The sequence below is a fragment of the Protopterus annectens genome, chromosome 1.part0 (genome assembly GCF_019279795.1).
Source record: "Protopterus annectens isolate FY-2018-M chromosome 1.part0, PAN1.0, whole genome shotgun sequence".
Classification (NCBI taxonomy): Eukaryota; Metazoa; Chordata; order Ceratodontiformes; family Protopteridae; genus Protopterus; species Protopterus annectens.
In genome coordinates this window covers 511,325,107-511,343,835 of record NC_056725.1, presented here as the reverse complement: position 1 = coordinate 511,343,835, position 18,729 = coordinate 511,325,107, and the positions used below count along the sequence as shown (strand labels likewise).

At 39.7% G+C, this 18,729-nt stretch overlaps 1 protein-coding gene across 2 annotated transcripts in view; it reads left to right on the top strand.

Moving 5' to 3' along the window:
- Positions 1-18,729, top strand: part of POLR1C (RNA polymerase I and III subunit C) — an 868,501-nt gene that overhangs the window by 413,434 nt on the left and 436,338 nt on the right. For both annotated transcript variants that reach the window (XM_044061017.1, XM_044061008.1), the window contains exon 4: positions 3,422-3,554. In XM_044061017.1, coding sequence (XP_043916952.1) covers positions 3,422-3,554 — 133 coding nt within the window. The remainder of the gene's footprint in view (positions 1-3,421; positions 3,555-18,729) is intronic.

Below are 18,729 nucleotides of genomic sequence, written 5' to 3'. Positions count from 1 at the left end.
GAGAGTTTTGGGGGGATGTTTTTTTCCGAAGGTTTTCATTAAATCAGAAAGTCTTGTAAGATATGACATAGTTTCAAATGGATATGACAGTAAACCTCTGTATAAAAGAGCAACCTGCCAAATATTATTGTATGCATGTAACACAAAAGGTGGATCTAAACATTAAAAAATAAAAAAAAATTTGTAAATAATGGGTGGGAATAATAACTTCTTATCATAATGACATCACTTTCCGTATTATCTTTAAACATGAATGGTCTTACAGATGCATACAAAAAGAAAGAGTAGTGATCTATATTAAAAATGCAGAGCACAAGCAGTTGTGGTACGGGAGACAAATTTGGAAAGAACTGAGCGTGTGAATTTGATAAACAATTTCAGGATGGTTCACTGCAATATCTAGGACAAAGGAAAAGGGGAGCACTTATTTGCGAGAGGAGCTCCAGTAGTGATAGAAGATGGGAAAAAAGATAATGGTAAATTTGTAGTAGTAAGGGACTACTTGCAAGGGAGGAGGATTATGCTGGTATGTATTTATATTCCATCTAAAGCTGCTACAGTGGCGTTTAAGAAAATTCTGTAGGAAATCAGTTTTCAGCAAGGAATGTTACTTAAGTGGTAAGAACTGGAATTTGATTTGAAACAGTGAAGATATATCTGGGGGGTAGAAGTGAAAATATAGCAAAAGAGGGTAGATGTTTGAAAAAAATATGAAAATATTAGATATGGAACATGTGAATTCAGTAGTAGGAGTTTGGAAAAAATTGCATGTTGCTTCCCAAAGTACAAAAATTCGGCTAGGCTAGACCAAAAATTTATATTTCACAGGAGCATGTGCATTTAATTGAACGTTTTGAAATGCATCCAATAACTATTTCAGATCATGCAATCATAGCTAAACTAAAAATTTAAGGTAATGAAATAAAAATGAGATCCTGTTGCTTCCCCATCCATCTGCTGTACTTAAGGAATGGGTTGTGGGAATTCTTTGAGAGTTATTAGGGAGATGGAAATTTCTTCAGAAAATATAGGTAGGGAGTGTGATAAAATGAAAGAGGAATTTAAAAATAGGGTGGAATTCAAAGAAAACGATATGGTTCAGAAGTAACAACAGTTATTTAGACTGACAAAGGTTAAATTATTGCAGAATAGGAGGAGTCTCACAGAACAAAGAGGAGCAACTGAAGAGTGCTAAAGAGTAAATAAGGGACTACCTCAATAATATGCATGAGTTTGGAAGCATTGCTGTTAAGCAACAGTTTTTTTTTGTTATGACTCCAGGCCCAAAAGCTTTTAGCACAACGGCCCAGGCAACAGGAAGTAGAAAGGGCTGTTGCCAAGCTTAGGAAGCTTATAACAAGCAAAATAACCAGAGGTCCTTTAGAGGTATAGGAAATATTTCAGAAATGTTATGAGAATCTGTATAAGGTAGAGAAATGTGGAAACCAAGAAAAAGTGTAAATGGAAGTGTTTATATAAGAATTTAACTTTGCCAAGGTTAGAGGTAGATAGGGCTCAATTACTAACAAGTGGGTTAGGAGGCCATGAAAAATATGGTGATATATAACCAATCTACAGGAAAATCTCCAGGAATAGATGGCATTCCTGTGAAAGTTTGGAAGCTACGAAGAAAGAATGTAAAGATCTGGAATGCTTTATTTTAACAGTATTTAAAAGGAGGAGAAGCACCAACATTCTGGAAGAAAATTGTGGTGGCTCTAATACCTAAAGATGGTGAAGACTCATCAGATCCGTCTTCATGTAGGCCCATTTGAATTCTAAACCATGATTATAAGGTTTGTCTGTAATGACAAAAAAAAATGTGAAAGGTGATGCCAAAATTGATTTGAATCAATGTGGTTTTGTGGAGGGGAGGCAAACATTTTAATAGTAATATGGCAAAGATGATCCAGAGAAAAGCAGAATGTAAGAAAATACCACTGTTGTTGGTGGGTCTTGATGCAGAGAAAGCATTTGACAAAGTAAGCTGGGATTTTATGTGTAGGGCAATGGAAGCATTTGAATTCCCTGATAAAATGATTGATTTAGGTGGCTGTGCGAGGGATCAGAGACTCTGTGAGGTACTGGAGGGGAAAATTAAAGTGGTGGGGTTTTGGAGCGGGAAATTTAAAGTGGTAGGTGTTTTGTCTGTTAAGTTCTGTTTAAGCAGAGGAGCCAGGCTGGAGTGTCCTCTTTTTCCCTTTGTTGCTTGTTATATTGTGAACCACTGGCAAGGAAAATAAGGGACTCAGATTTCAAGGATATAATTTGTGTGGTAATCAAGAAAAGTTGTCTTTATTTGCAGGTGATATTCTGTAGGACATTTCAGTGTTGTGGAACAGTCTGAGAGAGTTTAAAGTCTTTTGGGGCAGAGAAATTAAAGAATTTGGCAAGTGGAAAAGATTTTCTAGTTAATACTAGTCAGTGATCAGGGACTCTGGGATTTTGCACCACTAGTGCTGATATATCTGTCAGTTAATATACTCCTGACATTTCTATTCCTCTAGAAAGATGCATCTTGCAGCCATTTCATCTAGTCTACCCCCAGAACTCACTATTTTTTCTGTTTTTCAAACAGTTTCTAAAAGGAGTTTTAGATGGTCGCCAAAAACATCCATTGTCAAGGTGTTTGTCTCTTAATTTGTGAAATGTACTGTAGTAAAACGAGTGTGTGAATATTTTATTCTGTTTGTTTTGTTTTTGTTTTTTTTTGTATGAGAAGCACTTTCAAAGACACTATCCACTGCTTTTTTTTCTTTTCCCTCAAATGTGTAGTGATAATGTGCATGGCCTCATTTGCCATTGGTTTTCCTACTATACTCAGTAGTACGACAAACTGTGGCACAGGGAAACTTGAAATAGATGTTTTGCTGTATGTGGGATAAGCTAGAACTGTGGTAGTGTACATTTTTCACTAGAGTTGAGATCCATGTTTTGAGGGTATAGTAGTATAGGCATTAACAGCTCCTAGTTTACCTTGTGGGGTAAGTAGACTGCATCATCCGTGTCATCTTTGTTTTTATGTTCCATTGTCTGTGTACTTGCCATGAGTTACCTTTTTATAAGATTAGTTATGGCCATTGTGGTATTTTTGACCACAACTCCAATTGTGGCATCTGGGACTACCGCAAAACATTAACGTGAAGTCTGATGTAACCCATAAGCATACAGGCAGTTTTCCAACTTGGTCTCCGTTCAGTCTTCTATACTGGATTATGTTGATTTATTAATTTGCCTTGTATTTTGTCTGTTGTACTCTTGAGGATTATTTCATGTTTTTAATTACTTGGTAACCAGAAAGACACTTACTTGTACATTCATTGTATTCTTAAGTTATGATTTAAAATATTCAACATGGGACATGTTCTTGCACATATTTGAAGAGCTTACTTTGTGTGCCTTTTCTGTCACTTTGTTACAGGTGCCCACAATGGCAGTGGAGAAGGTATTTATATACAATAACACCTCCATTGTCCAAGATGAAGTCCTGGCTCATAGATTAGGGCTGATTCCCATTAAGGCAGACGCTCGGCTTTTTGAGTACAGAAATTCAGGTAAGTTCATGTTTTCTGTTTTTTGTCATCATCCCACTTGCCAGTTTTACTTGCAGATTTCTCTACTAAGTGCAGTAATAGAGTGAACAATGGAATTTCAATTGGCTTTAACTTCTGTCTTCCAAAATCATGACAGACTTGAATAGTTTGTGAAGGGTATATGTACAGTTTGCCTCTATGGTCTTTCTACTGAAGCAAATTACGTTTCTACTGAAGCAATTTACTTGCAACTCAGGGGAAATAAATGGGAATGGGTTATGAATGGCATAATACTAATATCTTCCATCTCTTCCTCCATTATTGTATAACTTCAATATATCTCTCAAATTCTTTAGATATCTATGCAATACTAAAACCTCCCTTCCTACACAGTTTTGTAACTAACTTCATTACTTGTCTTGAACTCCTTGTAAACCTTTCTTTACTGAAATGAAAAACACTAAACTTTTTTATTGTAATGATTCATTTCTGCAGTAGCAATCCATTTATATCTGCATGGTTTTACAGCTGGAACAACTGTGTAGGCTTATAATTGGTGATGTAAATATTTTACCATGTATACCTGTCTTATAATTATTTGTGTTTTATGAGAAATGTAATTGTTTTTCTGAGAACTGTTTGAAATTCACTTGTTAATATAAATGTACTGCGGTAGAGATTTGCTTCCCGGCCATCCTCTGAAAATAGACTCTGCCCAGTTGGACTTCCCCAGTCAGCAAAGGCAAATAAGTAATGTGCAAGGTGAAGCACCCAAGAGCTGATATCTGTGAGAATGGGTTACTGCAGGTGGTATTCTTCAAGGACATCAGTATATGCATCATTGAGAAATCTGTGCAGATTAATTTGATGGAGTAATCTGTATTTTTAATGGCCTTCTTCCCAACTAAGACAGCTTTTCCTTTTTACCTCGCTTTGTAATGTGGAACTGCTGTAACAATGTCCTGCTCCCCCATTTGGTATTTTGCTTTCATCCACTGCGCTGATTGCTGTGCCACATCTAGATGGCAGAAACCAGACCTACGATAGGGTTACAGATCCCCTTCAGTCCGCTGCTACAACTCTGTTCTGCTAATGGCAGGTTGAGAATATCAGCACAGTAAATGAGGTCTCATACTGAGCCAGTATTTTTACACACAGGAATTTTATTCCCCATATCCTCAACCCCTGCAAAGACACTGATGTGTATTAACACTGACCTTTTATGAAAAGATAGCTGTCAGTATCTTTCCAGTATCCTATACCAGTGTGAGTGCAGAATCATGCATCTCCACAGAGGACTCTTACAGCATGCACGGCCAAACCAAACGAACAAAACACTAGAGGTTTGTTTGGTTTGGCCGTGCATGCTGTACGAGCAAAACGTGGTGTCTGGATTTGTTCTGTTGGATCTCGCTGTTAGCACTCAGTCCTCACTATCGGTTGGAGAGGTCTCCTTCCTTGGATTTACATCACCAGCTGGCTTTCGTGGTTTATATCTCCTGATATTTATATGTACTGGATGTTTGGAACTTTATTTATCTGATTTTGGACTAATATGTATGTTGAATGGCTACAAGCATTTGCAGTGGTTACAGAACATTATACAGGTACTGACTAGCGTTTTACCGGTATAAGACTCCAACTTTAGTCATCTTTGTGGATTACTTTGTGGAAGGGGGTTATACCAAACATTAACAGGACTATAATGTACTGGCGATTCTATCGTATCAAAATTTGTGTTGAACTATTGTTTTGGAAGCCAAAACGGGTTTAACTTTCTTGAAACACATTGTTGAAGGGCCTATGTTTGAAGTGGAAGGACGCCATCATCTTTTTTCACTGCATAGTCATTGGGCTCACTTTTCACTGGAGTCTGGGACTAATTCTGTGTTATGTATGGACATCTAAGTTATGTGAATTTATTTGAAGGGATACGAATGGTGTGTTTTTCTGTATACTAGGTAGGTGTAAAAATTGGAGTTGTTTGGTTATTACAGGATTTTGCTACAGTATCAAAACACTATTGCGACCTATGTATTACATCTACGCATTTTTTAGATATTGTTTATATGTTGGGCTATTCTTTTGAGATAGGGTGCTTCTGTACATGTTTAATGAGGAAAGGGTACCAATACGAGTTGTTTGGGCTATATATTGATTATGTACTGAGATTGTGGATGTGGTTTACGTTCACAAAACAGTTTCCATATAGATTATTTATTTAACCTAATATGTTAAATCAATATATGATATCTATGCATCATATTATGTTGAATATCTAGGATATACATGTATAGGGGTCTGGGCGATTTTATTTGGAGCTCTCCCTTCCTTCCATCTAAGTTATGTGCATTTTTTGATAGAATACCAATTGTGTGATATTCTATGTACTAGGGTAGATGTAAGAACTGGAGTCACTTGACATTGTTAAAGTGTTAACATACTATTGTGACCTATGTATAACATTTACGCATTTTCTAGATATGATACATATGTCGGGCTGATCTTTTGGGATGGTTGTGCTTTTGTACATGTATAACAAGGAAAGGGCACCAATATGAGTCGTTTGGGCTATATATTGATTATATACTGATATTGTGGGTACGATTTGCGTTCACAAACCAATCTTCACGCAGGTTATATATCTTTAACTTAACATGTCAAACCAATCTATAATATCCATGTATTTTTTGAAATATTTATGTGATATATATGCATATGGGTCAGTGCGATTCTATTTGGAACTTTTCCTTTGAAATGTTTGTTTCTCATGTACAGGATATTATTCTGAAGTTTTGGTAAACTACAGGATATAATATGTTAAGGTTATCTAGGTTATTTGTCCCATTTATTGGGCTTTATCTAAAGGAACATTTTTGAGAGAGTTGGGGGTTGGTGAATAAGCTTAGACTGTCTTTTGAAGTTTTAGATTTCTGTAAGGTGATTATTGTCATGCCCCTTTTGGTACTAATTGCTTATATGGTATACAGCCTGTTTGTACTAGGCCTAATTATTGATATTAGGCATACAGTTAGTTGGCCCATTACCATTGGCACCATTACTATTGGATCAGATTGTATATAATACTTTCGGGTGCTTTCTGCATGGATGCACCAAGTAGATATTGGATTTGGTAAAAATATATATTATTTTTCTATGAAACTGTGCCTTTGGTACAAACTACAGTTCTGTACATGTTATTCCTATCTACAGTGATAGGTAACATACACTTTGGTGAATAACATTCTACTTATAGCAATACATATTAAAGTGGTAGATATAGGCCAACTATATGAACAACAAGTGAAATTATGCTTTACTGAACCAATGGGACTACATGACTAATTAATCAGTAAGTCAAGGAGGTCAGGAGTACTACTACTTTTAAATATCAGGACTTGGGTATAGTGGTATAATGGTATATCATTAGGATACATAATATATTGAAGTATTATTAATATTGGTGTAAGACTGTCCTGTATGTGATAGATTTATTTACAAGTAGTTTTGGCGACATACTGTTGCCTTTCATTCTATTATACATCCTATTGTCATTTTCTGTATCTGCTCCTAGTTTTGTTCTCTTTTTTTATATATATTTTTTTTATGTATGTCTAAGTAGTGTTTATGAGTGGTAGATCTCTTTGGACAAACTGACCATAATTACTAAGTATCTAGGATATTCTATAATGGATTTGGACACTATATTGGACGGGCTGTGTGCTGATCGGGACGATATCAGGGTTTTTGGAGTTGATTCAGTCCCAAGCAACACCCTAGGTCAACACAATGGTAAAATATATCTGATGGTGTGAATTAGCCTTTCAAAGTTTGGAAAAGGGCCTAAAAGGGCTAAGAGCAAACATATGGCATCTTAGATTATTCAGGGCCTATTTGCATAAAAATATGGCCCCTAGGGGGCTTCGTATTAAGCTTCGACCTATGGTCAGCAGATCTGGACAGAGGTTGACCAATGAATGGAATCAGGCATTACAGGAGTGTTCTATGACATTTGTTAAAATTTTGACTTCTTATTACGAGCGGATTATTGATACAAATGTATTGGAAGTCAAAACTTTGAGTGGGGAGTGTAAAAAATTTCACTCTGCAAACAACTATCAGAATTTGGTGGTCACTTTGTCCAAGGAACTAACCACATATGATAGGATGATTAAGGATAGAAAGATTAAAAAATTTAATCGTGACATCATGGATTATAATAAAGGACATCCTTTTGAAATTCAAAGATCAGTGAGATTTCAGGACTCTGGTCCTGGAATAACTAGGGGCAGAACCAGAAAGAGACCTAGGTCTATACTTAAACACAGTGATAAGTCTTACACCAGTAGTTCGGGGGAGGAGTCCTCATATACCGATAGTGAAGGGCACATCTTTGGCTGATTCACCTTTAAAGAAAAAAAAATAATACCAATATCCCTTTAGAAGGGGCAGAAAGAACAGAGGGGGGCGGAAACATACCAATCGGAATAGGGACAGAATCCATGGCAGGATTGATTCAAACTCTATTGAAACAATAGCAACCAACTGTAATAATGTTCTAAATTTGTCTAATATTGTACTAACTGATGACCAACAGAAACTACTCAATAAAGGATTGGGATTTGTACCCAGTTTCTTTTCTGACCAATATAAGATTGCACAAGATGGTTTGGATTTTTGTCGGTGTCTTAACTTAAAAATATTTTTTTCAGATCAAAACACTGTAAATTCTCAAAGATCAGCTAACTTTAGATTTCACAAATCAGCATTCCAACCACGTATGAATAAAAATGTGGGCATTTTTCAACAAGCTGTATTAAGGGACTTACATTTTCCACATTTTGAATCTCATATTTTACAGGATAATATTAATATGTCTGAGAAAAAGGCCCTAATGGAACTCAAGGATAATCACAATATAGCTATACTCCCAGCAGGTAAGGGAGGGGCAGTGGTTATTTTGAATATGGACTACTACATTCAGGAAGGGCTTAGACAACTATCAGATTCTGGATGCTATATGCATATGGGCATTGACCCCACATTAAAATTTAAAAAAGAGATTGATGTATTTCTTGATTCAGCTGTGGAAGAAGGCATCATAACATCCAACATAGCTCAACATCTTAGGGTAAGTGACCCTTCTAAGCAGATTTTGTATTTACTTCCTAAAATACACAAATCTATTACTAACCCTCCGGGGAGGCCCATAGTATCGGGTATCGGCTCACTTACTGAACCTCTTTCAGTATTTCTTACTAAGCAACTTAAACCATTACTTAAGCAAGTTAGGGCCAGGATACAGGATACCACGCAATTCTTAAAAATTATTGAGGACACACAATTAGAACCTCATTGGCTTATGTGTACACTTGACGTTCGGTCCTTATATACGAGTATACCACATTGGGCTGGGTTGCAGGCTCTGCAATATTGGTTGGAGAAAACTGAGCTGTACCCACCGGGTTTTAATACACTCATTATCTGCATGTCCGAGCATGTGCTGACTAAAAATGTTTTTTACTTCCAAGGGGATTGTTATTGGCAACTCCGGGGTACGGCCATGGGGGCATCTTTTGCACCCATCTATGCCGATCTTTTTATGGCCTACCTTGAGGAATGCCTTATGTACAATCCAATGCATAACGTCTACTTGATTGAGATTGATATCTGGTGGAGATGTCTGGACGACTGCTGGATGGTGTGGCGTGCTGACTCAGCATATTTGCAGGAATTTCTGGAGTACCTCAATAGTAACATCTGGGGAATTGAGTTTACTGTTACATTCCATCTACAAACCATCAACTTTCTGGATGTTACCATTTACCGTAATGATGATGATACTTTTGAGTACTAAAATCTACCGCAAATACACACAATATAACACATTACTTCATGCTTCTAGCATGCATCCACGCCACACCATCCGCAATATCCCCAAATCTCAGTTTCTTAGAATTAAATGCATTAGCTCCTCTATTATTGATTATGAGGAGGCTAAAGTCGATTTGGAAAAAAGATTTTTGGATAGGGGGTATCGTCCAATGCATATCATATCCGCCAGTGCATGCTCTGACAAACAATGCAGGGATACATTGCTGCAATATAGGGACCATACATTTAATTCAAAAGACACAAGAGTTAGGTTTGTTACTACATTCGGTAGGCATCATCAGGTGATAAGAGATGTTATGAATGACAGTTGGAACATTCTGGTGGCCAATCACTTTCTTCGGGATATCCTGGGTACTAAATGCCAGTTTTCTTATAGGAGGGGTAGAACCTTAGGATCTTTGTTTTCCCACTATAAACCGAAAGAAAGTGGAGGGGCCAAATATAAACAATTGACCATAGCAGGGGATGAACTTTTGGGCACTTTCCCTTGTGGTCATTGTTCTTCATGTAACCAGGTGAACAAGTTGAAGCAATTTTCCAGTGTTAACACCAGTAAGGTTTATAATCTTAGGATATTTGCCAACTGTTCCAGTAGTTGGGTTATATATTTGGCTACATGTCAGTGCTCTGCATTTTATGTGGGTAAAACTTCACGCTCACTAAGAATAAGAATAGGGGAACATAGAAGTGATATTAGGAATGCAAAGCCTACCAATGCTTTATATCAACATACCATCAAACACCCAACGGCTAAGTTTATGTTTATGGTTATTGATAGAATCCCGGGTAACAGGAACAATCAACAGGGATGGCAAAACATACTGAGTCATAAGGAAAAATATTGGATTATCCATTTGGGAGCCTTGTTTCCACCTGGTCTAAATGACCATTTATGATAAGTATATGTTTTATACACACAATAATTTTTATACTTGGCTCATATGGTTATTTCCTAAACAATAAATATATATATTATTTACCTTGATGAGTATACCTTAACATTTTGGCTGGGTATATTACTATATATAGTGGTATTTATACCATGAATACGCAGGGTATTATTTTCTTTTGTTTAAGTTCATTATGATTTGATTAATAGACAAATTATTTGTTCTAAACTTTAAACAACATCCATGTACAAATATGATGTATTTTTGTAAGCCTCAGCACCAATAGCATCAAAATGCTGTCCTCTAAGGATTTTGGTTTTTACAATCTGTTAATAAACAGGGGTATGGATTATACCATTGATGGCCATTGGTTGGGGCACTATATAAATATTCATGAAGTCTTGTGCTTATTTGAATGACTAATTTTCACTGAAGAAGGCATCTGCCGAAACCGGTTTGATTTTGGAATAATTTTTGGGCATTTATATGTCCTTATTAGCTATTACAATAAAAGTTTGGACTGTATATGCTGGCCTCTAGTGTTTTGTTTGCATAGTAGTGGACCCAGCACTGTTTCCCAGGATAAGTGAAAGTCCATTTTTTCAGCAGTTTATCTTCCCTGGCTTGCCCTGATACTACCATCAATGCACACATAATCATGAACTCTGTTTACTGACAGTATGCTTAGATGGTTTGTCTCTTCAGCAATGGTGTACCCTTAAATTACTGTTTGGAATGGGTCATACAAGGTTTGTAAAAGCCAAGATTCCTCTGTGTTGTAAGTTTCCAAGTCAAGCACCACAATTAGTTTTTGGCCATCTAAAACTCGTATGAGATGTAAACTGTTTCATACCTGCAAGGTTGTGAAGCTACAACTCTGAAATCACATATAGCATAAATATAAGTCTTTCATCAGGGACTTTTGGGTGGAGCTGCAGGTAGGATTCTTCCACTCTAGTTCAGCATATTTTTCTGATGAGCTCTTGAGGTCTTGGGTGGACAAGCCAGTACAATGGCATACTCCAAACTAGGAGAGCACTCCAAATCCATAAATGCCCTATTGTGTTTTTCCATTCACAGTTTGAGTGCGTAACATTTATCATGAAAAGTTCCCACATTTGTTGAGTAAAGCACAGAAGCCAGAAGACCTTTATTGCACTGATTTTGCTGCCTGGCTGAAAAGCAAAATATAGAGCACTGCAGTATATGCCTTTGCAACTCAGTGTGGCCACCTGTAGACTCGGGATGTAAAAGCTTCCACCATGTCTGAGTGGTAGTGGCTGAAAATGCCCAGAGTGAAGGTCAATTTTACATACTGTGGACAGCCTCTTTTCTTTGCTAGAGTGTTCCCAAAAGGCTAGAGACATGGAGGGAGGACCTCAGTCATACCTTCCTGGAAGTCCCTTTTTGAGATGACCTCTTGGTCTAGATGTAGTATGTCCCTGCCCTTAACTAGTGAGAGTTTAGGTTTACACTTCTCTTTGGCAGATGACAATGAACTTGGGAGAGTTGTATTCCTGGTTTGTTCCTTGTTGGGATGCATACCTGGGTGTATTTGCATCCATTCAGCAGCTGCATGTCATTACCTGATCCCAGGAAGTGATCTTTTGAATAATTTGGCTGTTGCTCCACGGTAGCACCCAGGGCCAAGGACCTTTCTGTTTAGGCCCCCTTACTCTTGTGACTGGTCGTGCTTGATTGTCCAGAATAAGGAAGGTTCATCACATCTTCCAGTTCCAGCTCTTTTGCTGCAGGCCCTAAAGTTCATATGGTTAAGACTCATCTTCATATGTTCATGACTCGCTCATAGTGAATGTGGCCTTTTTCCAGGCAGGCTCAGGGTAGACTTCTCAAGTATACCATGCTGCAGTTGGCAGACACATTATTGGGTGCTAGTAGAGTCAGTGCACTTCAGCCTTGTATTAGCATGCCTAGTCTGGATCTTGACGAAGGTGTGGGTCTTCCTTCCCACTTGCATCTTATGAGGCACCAGTAGATCTGGAAGCTGTTATTTTTGAGACTGATAAAAATAAATTCCCTTCCTTGCAGCTCTCTTCTAGATGACCCTTCTTAAGGGGGGGGGGGGGATCTTAAGGCTCTGGAATCGTAGATAAACTTACTAAGCTGGGCATAAATCACTACGTCACTCAATGGGTTGCCAACTTGCTTACTGACAGAACCCATACTGTAAAAGTAGCTGACTCCAAATCCAGCTCCAGACAGGTGGAGTACCTCAGGGTTCAGTCCTGGGAACCCTCTTGTTTGGCATCTACTTCTCTGAAGTACAGGCCAAGACTGAGGGACTCTGGCTAACAAAGTTCGCAGATAACTGCAAACTGGGAGCCATTATTGAATCCCCAAATGATGTGGATATTCTACAAAAGGGCCTTACAGAAACAGATGCTTGGTGCCAGAGCCATGGGCTCAAGCTCGGTGCCAAGAAGTGTATAATTATTCCCTTTGGGAAAAACTATGTACCCGTGAATTACCACATAGGTGGCAGTACACTAAACACAGAAAATGTGATAATAGACGTAGGAACACAGGTGGACAGTGGTCTCACCTTCGATAACCACATCGCCACAACAGTCAGGAAATCCCTCTGTGTGGCACACCTCATCACTAAGGGCCTTTCATCCAGAAAAAAGGAGGTCGTTGTCCCACTGTACTCATCCCTCATTAGACCCATTATAGAATACAACACCCCATTTGGAATGTACCTCTCAAGACATCTGCAACAACTGGAAAGGCTGCAGAAACACATCACTAAAAGAATCACAGGCCTAAAGCAAATGCCCTATGCTGACCGACTAAAAAAACTCCAGCTATACTCTATCGCATATCGTCTACTCGGAGACCATATCTGCTTAACATACAAGGCCATGTCAAATCCAAAGCTGTTGGATATGCTACACTTAAAGAAATCCCAGTCCATCAGAGCCACATGCTCCAGGGACCTAAACCTTATCACACTGAATAAAACATGCTGGAGGGATAAGTTCCTGACCCAGAGACTCCCCATACTCTGGAATAGACTGCCCATACATGTCAAGCAGAGCGCCTCCTTGGCCCTCTTCAAAAGGAACCTTGATGACTGGATGGGAGATGGGAAATTTACCCCGGGGATCACATCAGTCGCCCCACTAGACTGGTACAGGGAAGTAAATATTGTGGGAAGAAATAGCCAGGAAATTGTTATGGCTAGGCTTGTATAGGCCCTAGGGGCAATAGCCTAGTACCAACCTATGAACCTTAGAAGTCCACAGTGCATTGACATGGATCCTCATTGTTTCCTTCCTGCCAGAAATGTTTAGATGAGTAACTATGGGTGGAGGAAGAGTCTTGGGCCAACTCCCTGCAGTGCATGTTATTGTCTTTATCATTTATACAGCATTGGCAGCACTCTGTTTATTTCTTCTGTGGTATACAGGAAGGCAGATGCTGTCTTTAGTCCCCCCAGCAGGCATCCTAGGCTGGATTCTTACTAGATCTGTTCAGCACAGGACTGGATCCAGAAGCAAAAACATTTCACAACTTTGCTGGGTTGTTAGGAGTCTGAAGTGTTGAGACAGGTTAGTTAAGTCTGTGTTCCTCTGCGCCGCATGGGGGCTAAGATCTATGTACTGTTTGCCTCGTCTAAGTTCATTTCCTCCTTGGTGCTCTAGGTACTGAAAAAGCATGGTCTTTCTCGAGTCTGAGCTCAAGAAAGGTGGCAGTGGGTACCCCACTGGACTGCAGTGCAGCATATAGTAATTTTGATTGTGCTGTGACATTTTGACCAGTGTGGCAGGTTCAAGCATGTTGCTCCACAGAATGGCTTGGCTGAGCCTCTTCTGCTTGAGGAACATATTAGACAGTCCATCCTGTCCTGGGGCTGGGTTGGTGATTTGATATCACCACGCTGAGCCAGTAATCAAGGAGCCTGAATCCTCACCACTGACACTGGAGAGAGACGTTCACTTCGAATACAAATGAATACACTCAGTATTTCCAGATCCAGACATCTCTGCATCAAGCACAGTTTTCCTTAAGAGCACACAGGAAACGCACTCAGTCTAGATTTCTCTGTCTCCCTGTAGGTCCCCAATAAGATTCCCCACTAGTACAGCTGTAGGGTTAGGTCCTCAGCCAAATGTCCAGGCCAAATCCTCCAACACCCTCTGTGAAATCACTGCTTTATGCACCTGCCCCAAGTAAGTGATACACACTGTGTGTGAAAATTAATTTGCATGCGCACATGTACACACACACACACACACACACACACACACACATACACACCTAGGAAAGGCTGGCACAGGTTTACTAGCTATGCATCCTTCTGCCCAGACTACAAGGTAGATTCACTGTCAGCAGTCAGTTACTGTAAGGCTCTTAAAAGGGTATCCAAGTATACTGAGTGACATTAATATTAATTCAAACGGTAATGTTGACCAAACAGCAACCTCCTATCATCACAGGGGGAAATGTGTCTCTTCTCTTTAACCTCCCAGGACCTGGTAGATGACCTCCAGAAGAGGAAATAGACTGTCACTACTGTAGGAAGTATTCACAATTCCCCTTGGGCCCCCTGTGTTTAAGTCCTAGCTATCCCGTCAAAAAGAATTTCCCTCTAAGAATGAGAAGTACAAAGTGACAAAGTATCAAATAATTCACCCCCGCACTTAGGCATGCAAAGTCTTCCCAGAACCGTGACCGTCAGCCATTCGAGTGAAAATAACATGTAGGGCTGTTCATGAGTGAGTTGAGGGTGTCAGGTTTTTTATGTTTGCCTCGGATTGAAGGGCCTTTTTAAAAGATTGTTTAAAGCTTTTTAGTTCTCCCTCAAAGTGCTTTTGACACCAAGCAGCTTTCATAAGCCTCTTGAAGGAGGTCTGGATGGAGCCTTGGAAACTTTACCTCCTTTGCAACTTGGCCTGCTTTTCTTAGCTCCCATCAGGACTCCATCCCATCTTGAACTTCAGTGACCTCAACGAGAACATTTTGGTTCAACAGGATCCATATGGTATGTTGACTTTCCAGGACATCATGCTCTTTGTACTATTTTGTAGCAAGTACTGCATGACATCATGGGTGCCTTTTTGACACATCAGTGCCTGAGATCCACCCATTCTCCTATGATGCTTTTATTAGACATCACCATTTATTTTCTTCTGAACCCAGAGTGTTTATCATTGTGCTATCCATTGTAGCAGAGGTCTTGTAGGGAAAGAAACTTAATTTGTTCCCTGGGTGGAATGATTGTTATATTCAGCAAGGGACTTGTCTGGTGACATCTTTGGAGTGGGTGCTGTCATTACTGTAGTCTGTGATGGTCATCTTAGACTGGAAGAAGATCATTCTGATCCCATTTCACAGATTACCACCATCACCAAGGAGCTGGATACTTTCCAATTTCTGCCTTTATCCCAGCAGGGAGTGCTCTGTGAGTATGCATTAGAGGGGGTCTACTTTCAAACCTTGTCGTCTTCTGGGTCTGGTGGCTTTCGTGAACTTCTGTATGACTTTGGCATGAATGGGGATGAGAAAGTTGCAGTGGAGTGAGATGGTAGAGCTGCAGAGTTCCTACATACTACAGAACTTCTCTCGATGTCGGCCTTCTGTTGCTTTGCCATAAAATAGTGTGTGCTAGTAAAGTGAGGAGCCCACCTAGATTCTGTCATGGATCATGAAGAATGCTCTTAGGGGGAGACGAGCTCCAAATCAGTCAGGTGAACACTATATTGACTCTACCTTTCCTTTAGGACTATGGCTGGAAAGCTGCTTCCAAGGTTTCTCCTGATCTGGTACAAACCAGTCTGTTGTGTATTATCTAAACAAGCAAGGGAACATACAGAATCATCACTTATGCAAAAAGGCGAGTCTTGCAGTAGGATGTGGAAAGGGGCATATATTTCTTAGTGTTTACATCTTTAGTGAAACGAGCATGCTAATGTGCTTGAGCTGCAGGTTCAGGTCTCCTGTCTGAGTTGCACCTTTCATGGGAGTAGTAGTAAAGAGTGACATGTCAGACAGTTTTTTTTTCTGCACACTATAGCAGGAGATAGAGGAATGTCATAGTGCACCTGATGTTCCTTGTATTGATAACGAACTGTTTAGCAATAATACTGACTACTGGGATCTTAGAAACACAAGACCAAATGTCTTGCTTGACTTCCAGTGCTCAGCAACTCTCTGTCCCTCAGATGGACAGATGCCCACTCCTTAGGGGCATCTGCATGTTCCTTGCATAAAGCTAGCCTCCACCTGTACCATCTTTAGGTCATTCTTGTACTTTGTGATGTGCTGTTAGTGTAGTGTTTGTAGTCTGGCTTGCTCCAGAGCTCATTGCATAGTAGTACCCCACTGGAGAAGCTTTCTTTTGTACTAGTGTTATGATATGTCCAATTGTTTTGTTTAAGGTGAATGAGATCTAATGTCTGTTTATGTATAGGGCGTATGTTCATGCCTGAGACAAAACATGTGTGTATGTGGTAAGCAGATCTTCTGTAAGGATTTCCAGTCTGTATGCGTTACGCATAGACCCAAAACACAATGTAAAAAATGTAGCATTTCTCATTTTTTTGTTTCTTTAATATCTAGAAGGGGGTATTCTGTTTAAAAACAGTTAAGACAGGAAGGTAGCCAAGGACTCGGGAGATGCTGCAAAAGCACTGGACATTCCTGTATTGGCTTGAAGATGCGGGTTCTGCTAAAGTATTGCTCCAGCTATCAGCCCGCATGTCTTGTTTGTCCATGGCCTCCCTTGAAGTCTGTTTAGAAGCCAGCATAATTCCATACAAAAGTATGTTTCACTGAACTGAAGGCCCACTTGTGAAACTTGAACTGGATGTCTCCTGCAAAGGCTTATTTCATTATCTTGGAAGGTGAAGACTGTCACCCTAAGATCTTAAACTGGACATTCCTGCTTGAGAGCTGGAGACCTAGAAAACAGGTCCACCTTCAGGGCAGCTGCCTCTAGCAAGGGTTCAAAGGTCTAAGCATAAGGCAGACCACACCACAAGCTCCTTGCATTTGCCTGGGCCTCTAACTGCAAGCCATTCAGGCTTTAAGACAGGAATGAATTTCCCTGGCTTATGAGTTTCTACATGTTCTGCAGAACTTGTATCCAGGGCCAAATCAACCCTCATTGTCTGGAGTTTCTTCTGTTAACAGAGAGAACCCTCCCCAGGGAGGGATTCTTACTCCTGAGATATGGGGGAGGTAACAGTTGGATAATGCATCCTTGGGGTATGACACTGATATCAGTGCCGCCATGTCCTCTGCTTCTCCCAACAGAGGAAATTACATTTGCGGATTCTCCTGGCAGAATGAAGGACCACTTCATATGGAAAAATCAGAGAGGTCTTAGTTGCCCAGAAAAAGGTATTTTGATTTGCTGAGTCTTGATGCCCCTAAATCAGTAGAATTTCCTTGAGTCCTGCAAGCTTTAGAGCATCCTTATTGGCTTCTTGCAGGAAACCTGAGGAAAACGGTCATGTATTCCCCTTCCCCTAAGAAGCCTGACTGGTTTTACAGGGCCCAGGTGTCCAATTAAAATTCTTTACAAAATCCTGTGGTGGATCCAGTAGTGGTGTCTTGTCAATCTGGAGAGGGAATTTAAATTGGTTCTACCACCCAACACTTTTCCCAAAAAAAAATGTCACAAGAGACAAACCATTCAGTAAAAAAAAAAAAAAAGTGGAGAAAGACCCAGCAAAGCTAGTCTTCAGTGGAGGACCATTGAATATAAGCATATTACCTCTGAAGGCCATATCAGTGTTTCATATACATGTCCGCAGCTATAGGGTTTTCCTTTTATTGGCCCTGAATGTACCCATAAAAACCTAAAAAGTAAAAAGCATGGGTTTTCAGAAGCCATGTAGCTGAAGAACTGGTATGTCCTTAAGGGGTCATTTAAGCAATAACCCACACCTGGGTGTGGGTAATGCTGGATTTACCCACGGTTGCTATGGTTTGATCACAAGGAAGAAGCCCGAGTGGCCAAACAAAGACAACCCTGGGTAAACCCAGCATTACCCATACCCAGAAGTGGGTTATTGCTATTATACAATGACATTATTTAAGAAAACAAATACGTACTTTTCTTAACTAATGGCATTGTATAATGCCTTCTTGCTGCCCTTTCACAGCAGTCCAGTATTCTGTGGCAGTTCTGATGTACTGAGCATGCATGTGGTTACGCAGTACATCAAAGCTGTGTGTGGAAGCAGTGGAGAAAGGAAGTTCTCCATTGCTTTTTAAAAGGTGTCTCACTATGTTTTAACATAGAGAAATATCTTAAAAAAGGCAACGGAGATCTTCCTTTCTCCGTTGCTGTTTTTAAAGCTGTCTCGCTATGTTAAATGAGTTTAACGTAGCAAAACAGCTTTAAAGAAAGCAACAGAGAAAGGAAGATCTCCGTTGCTTTT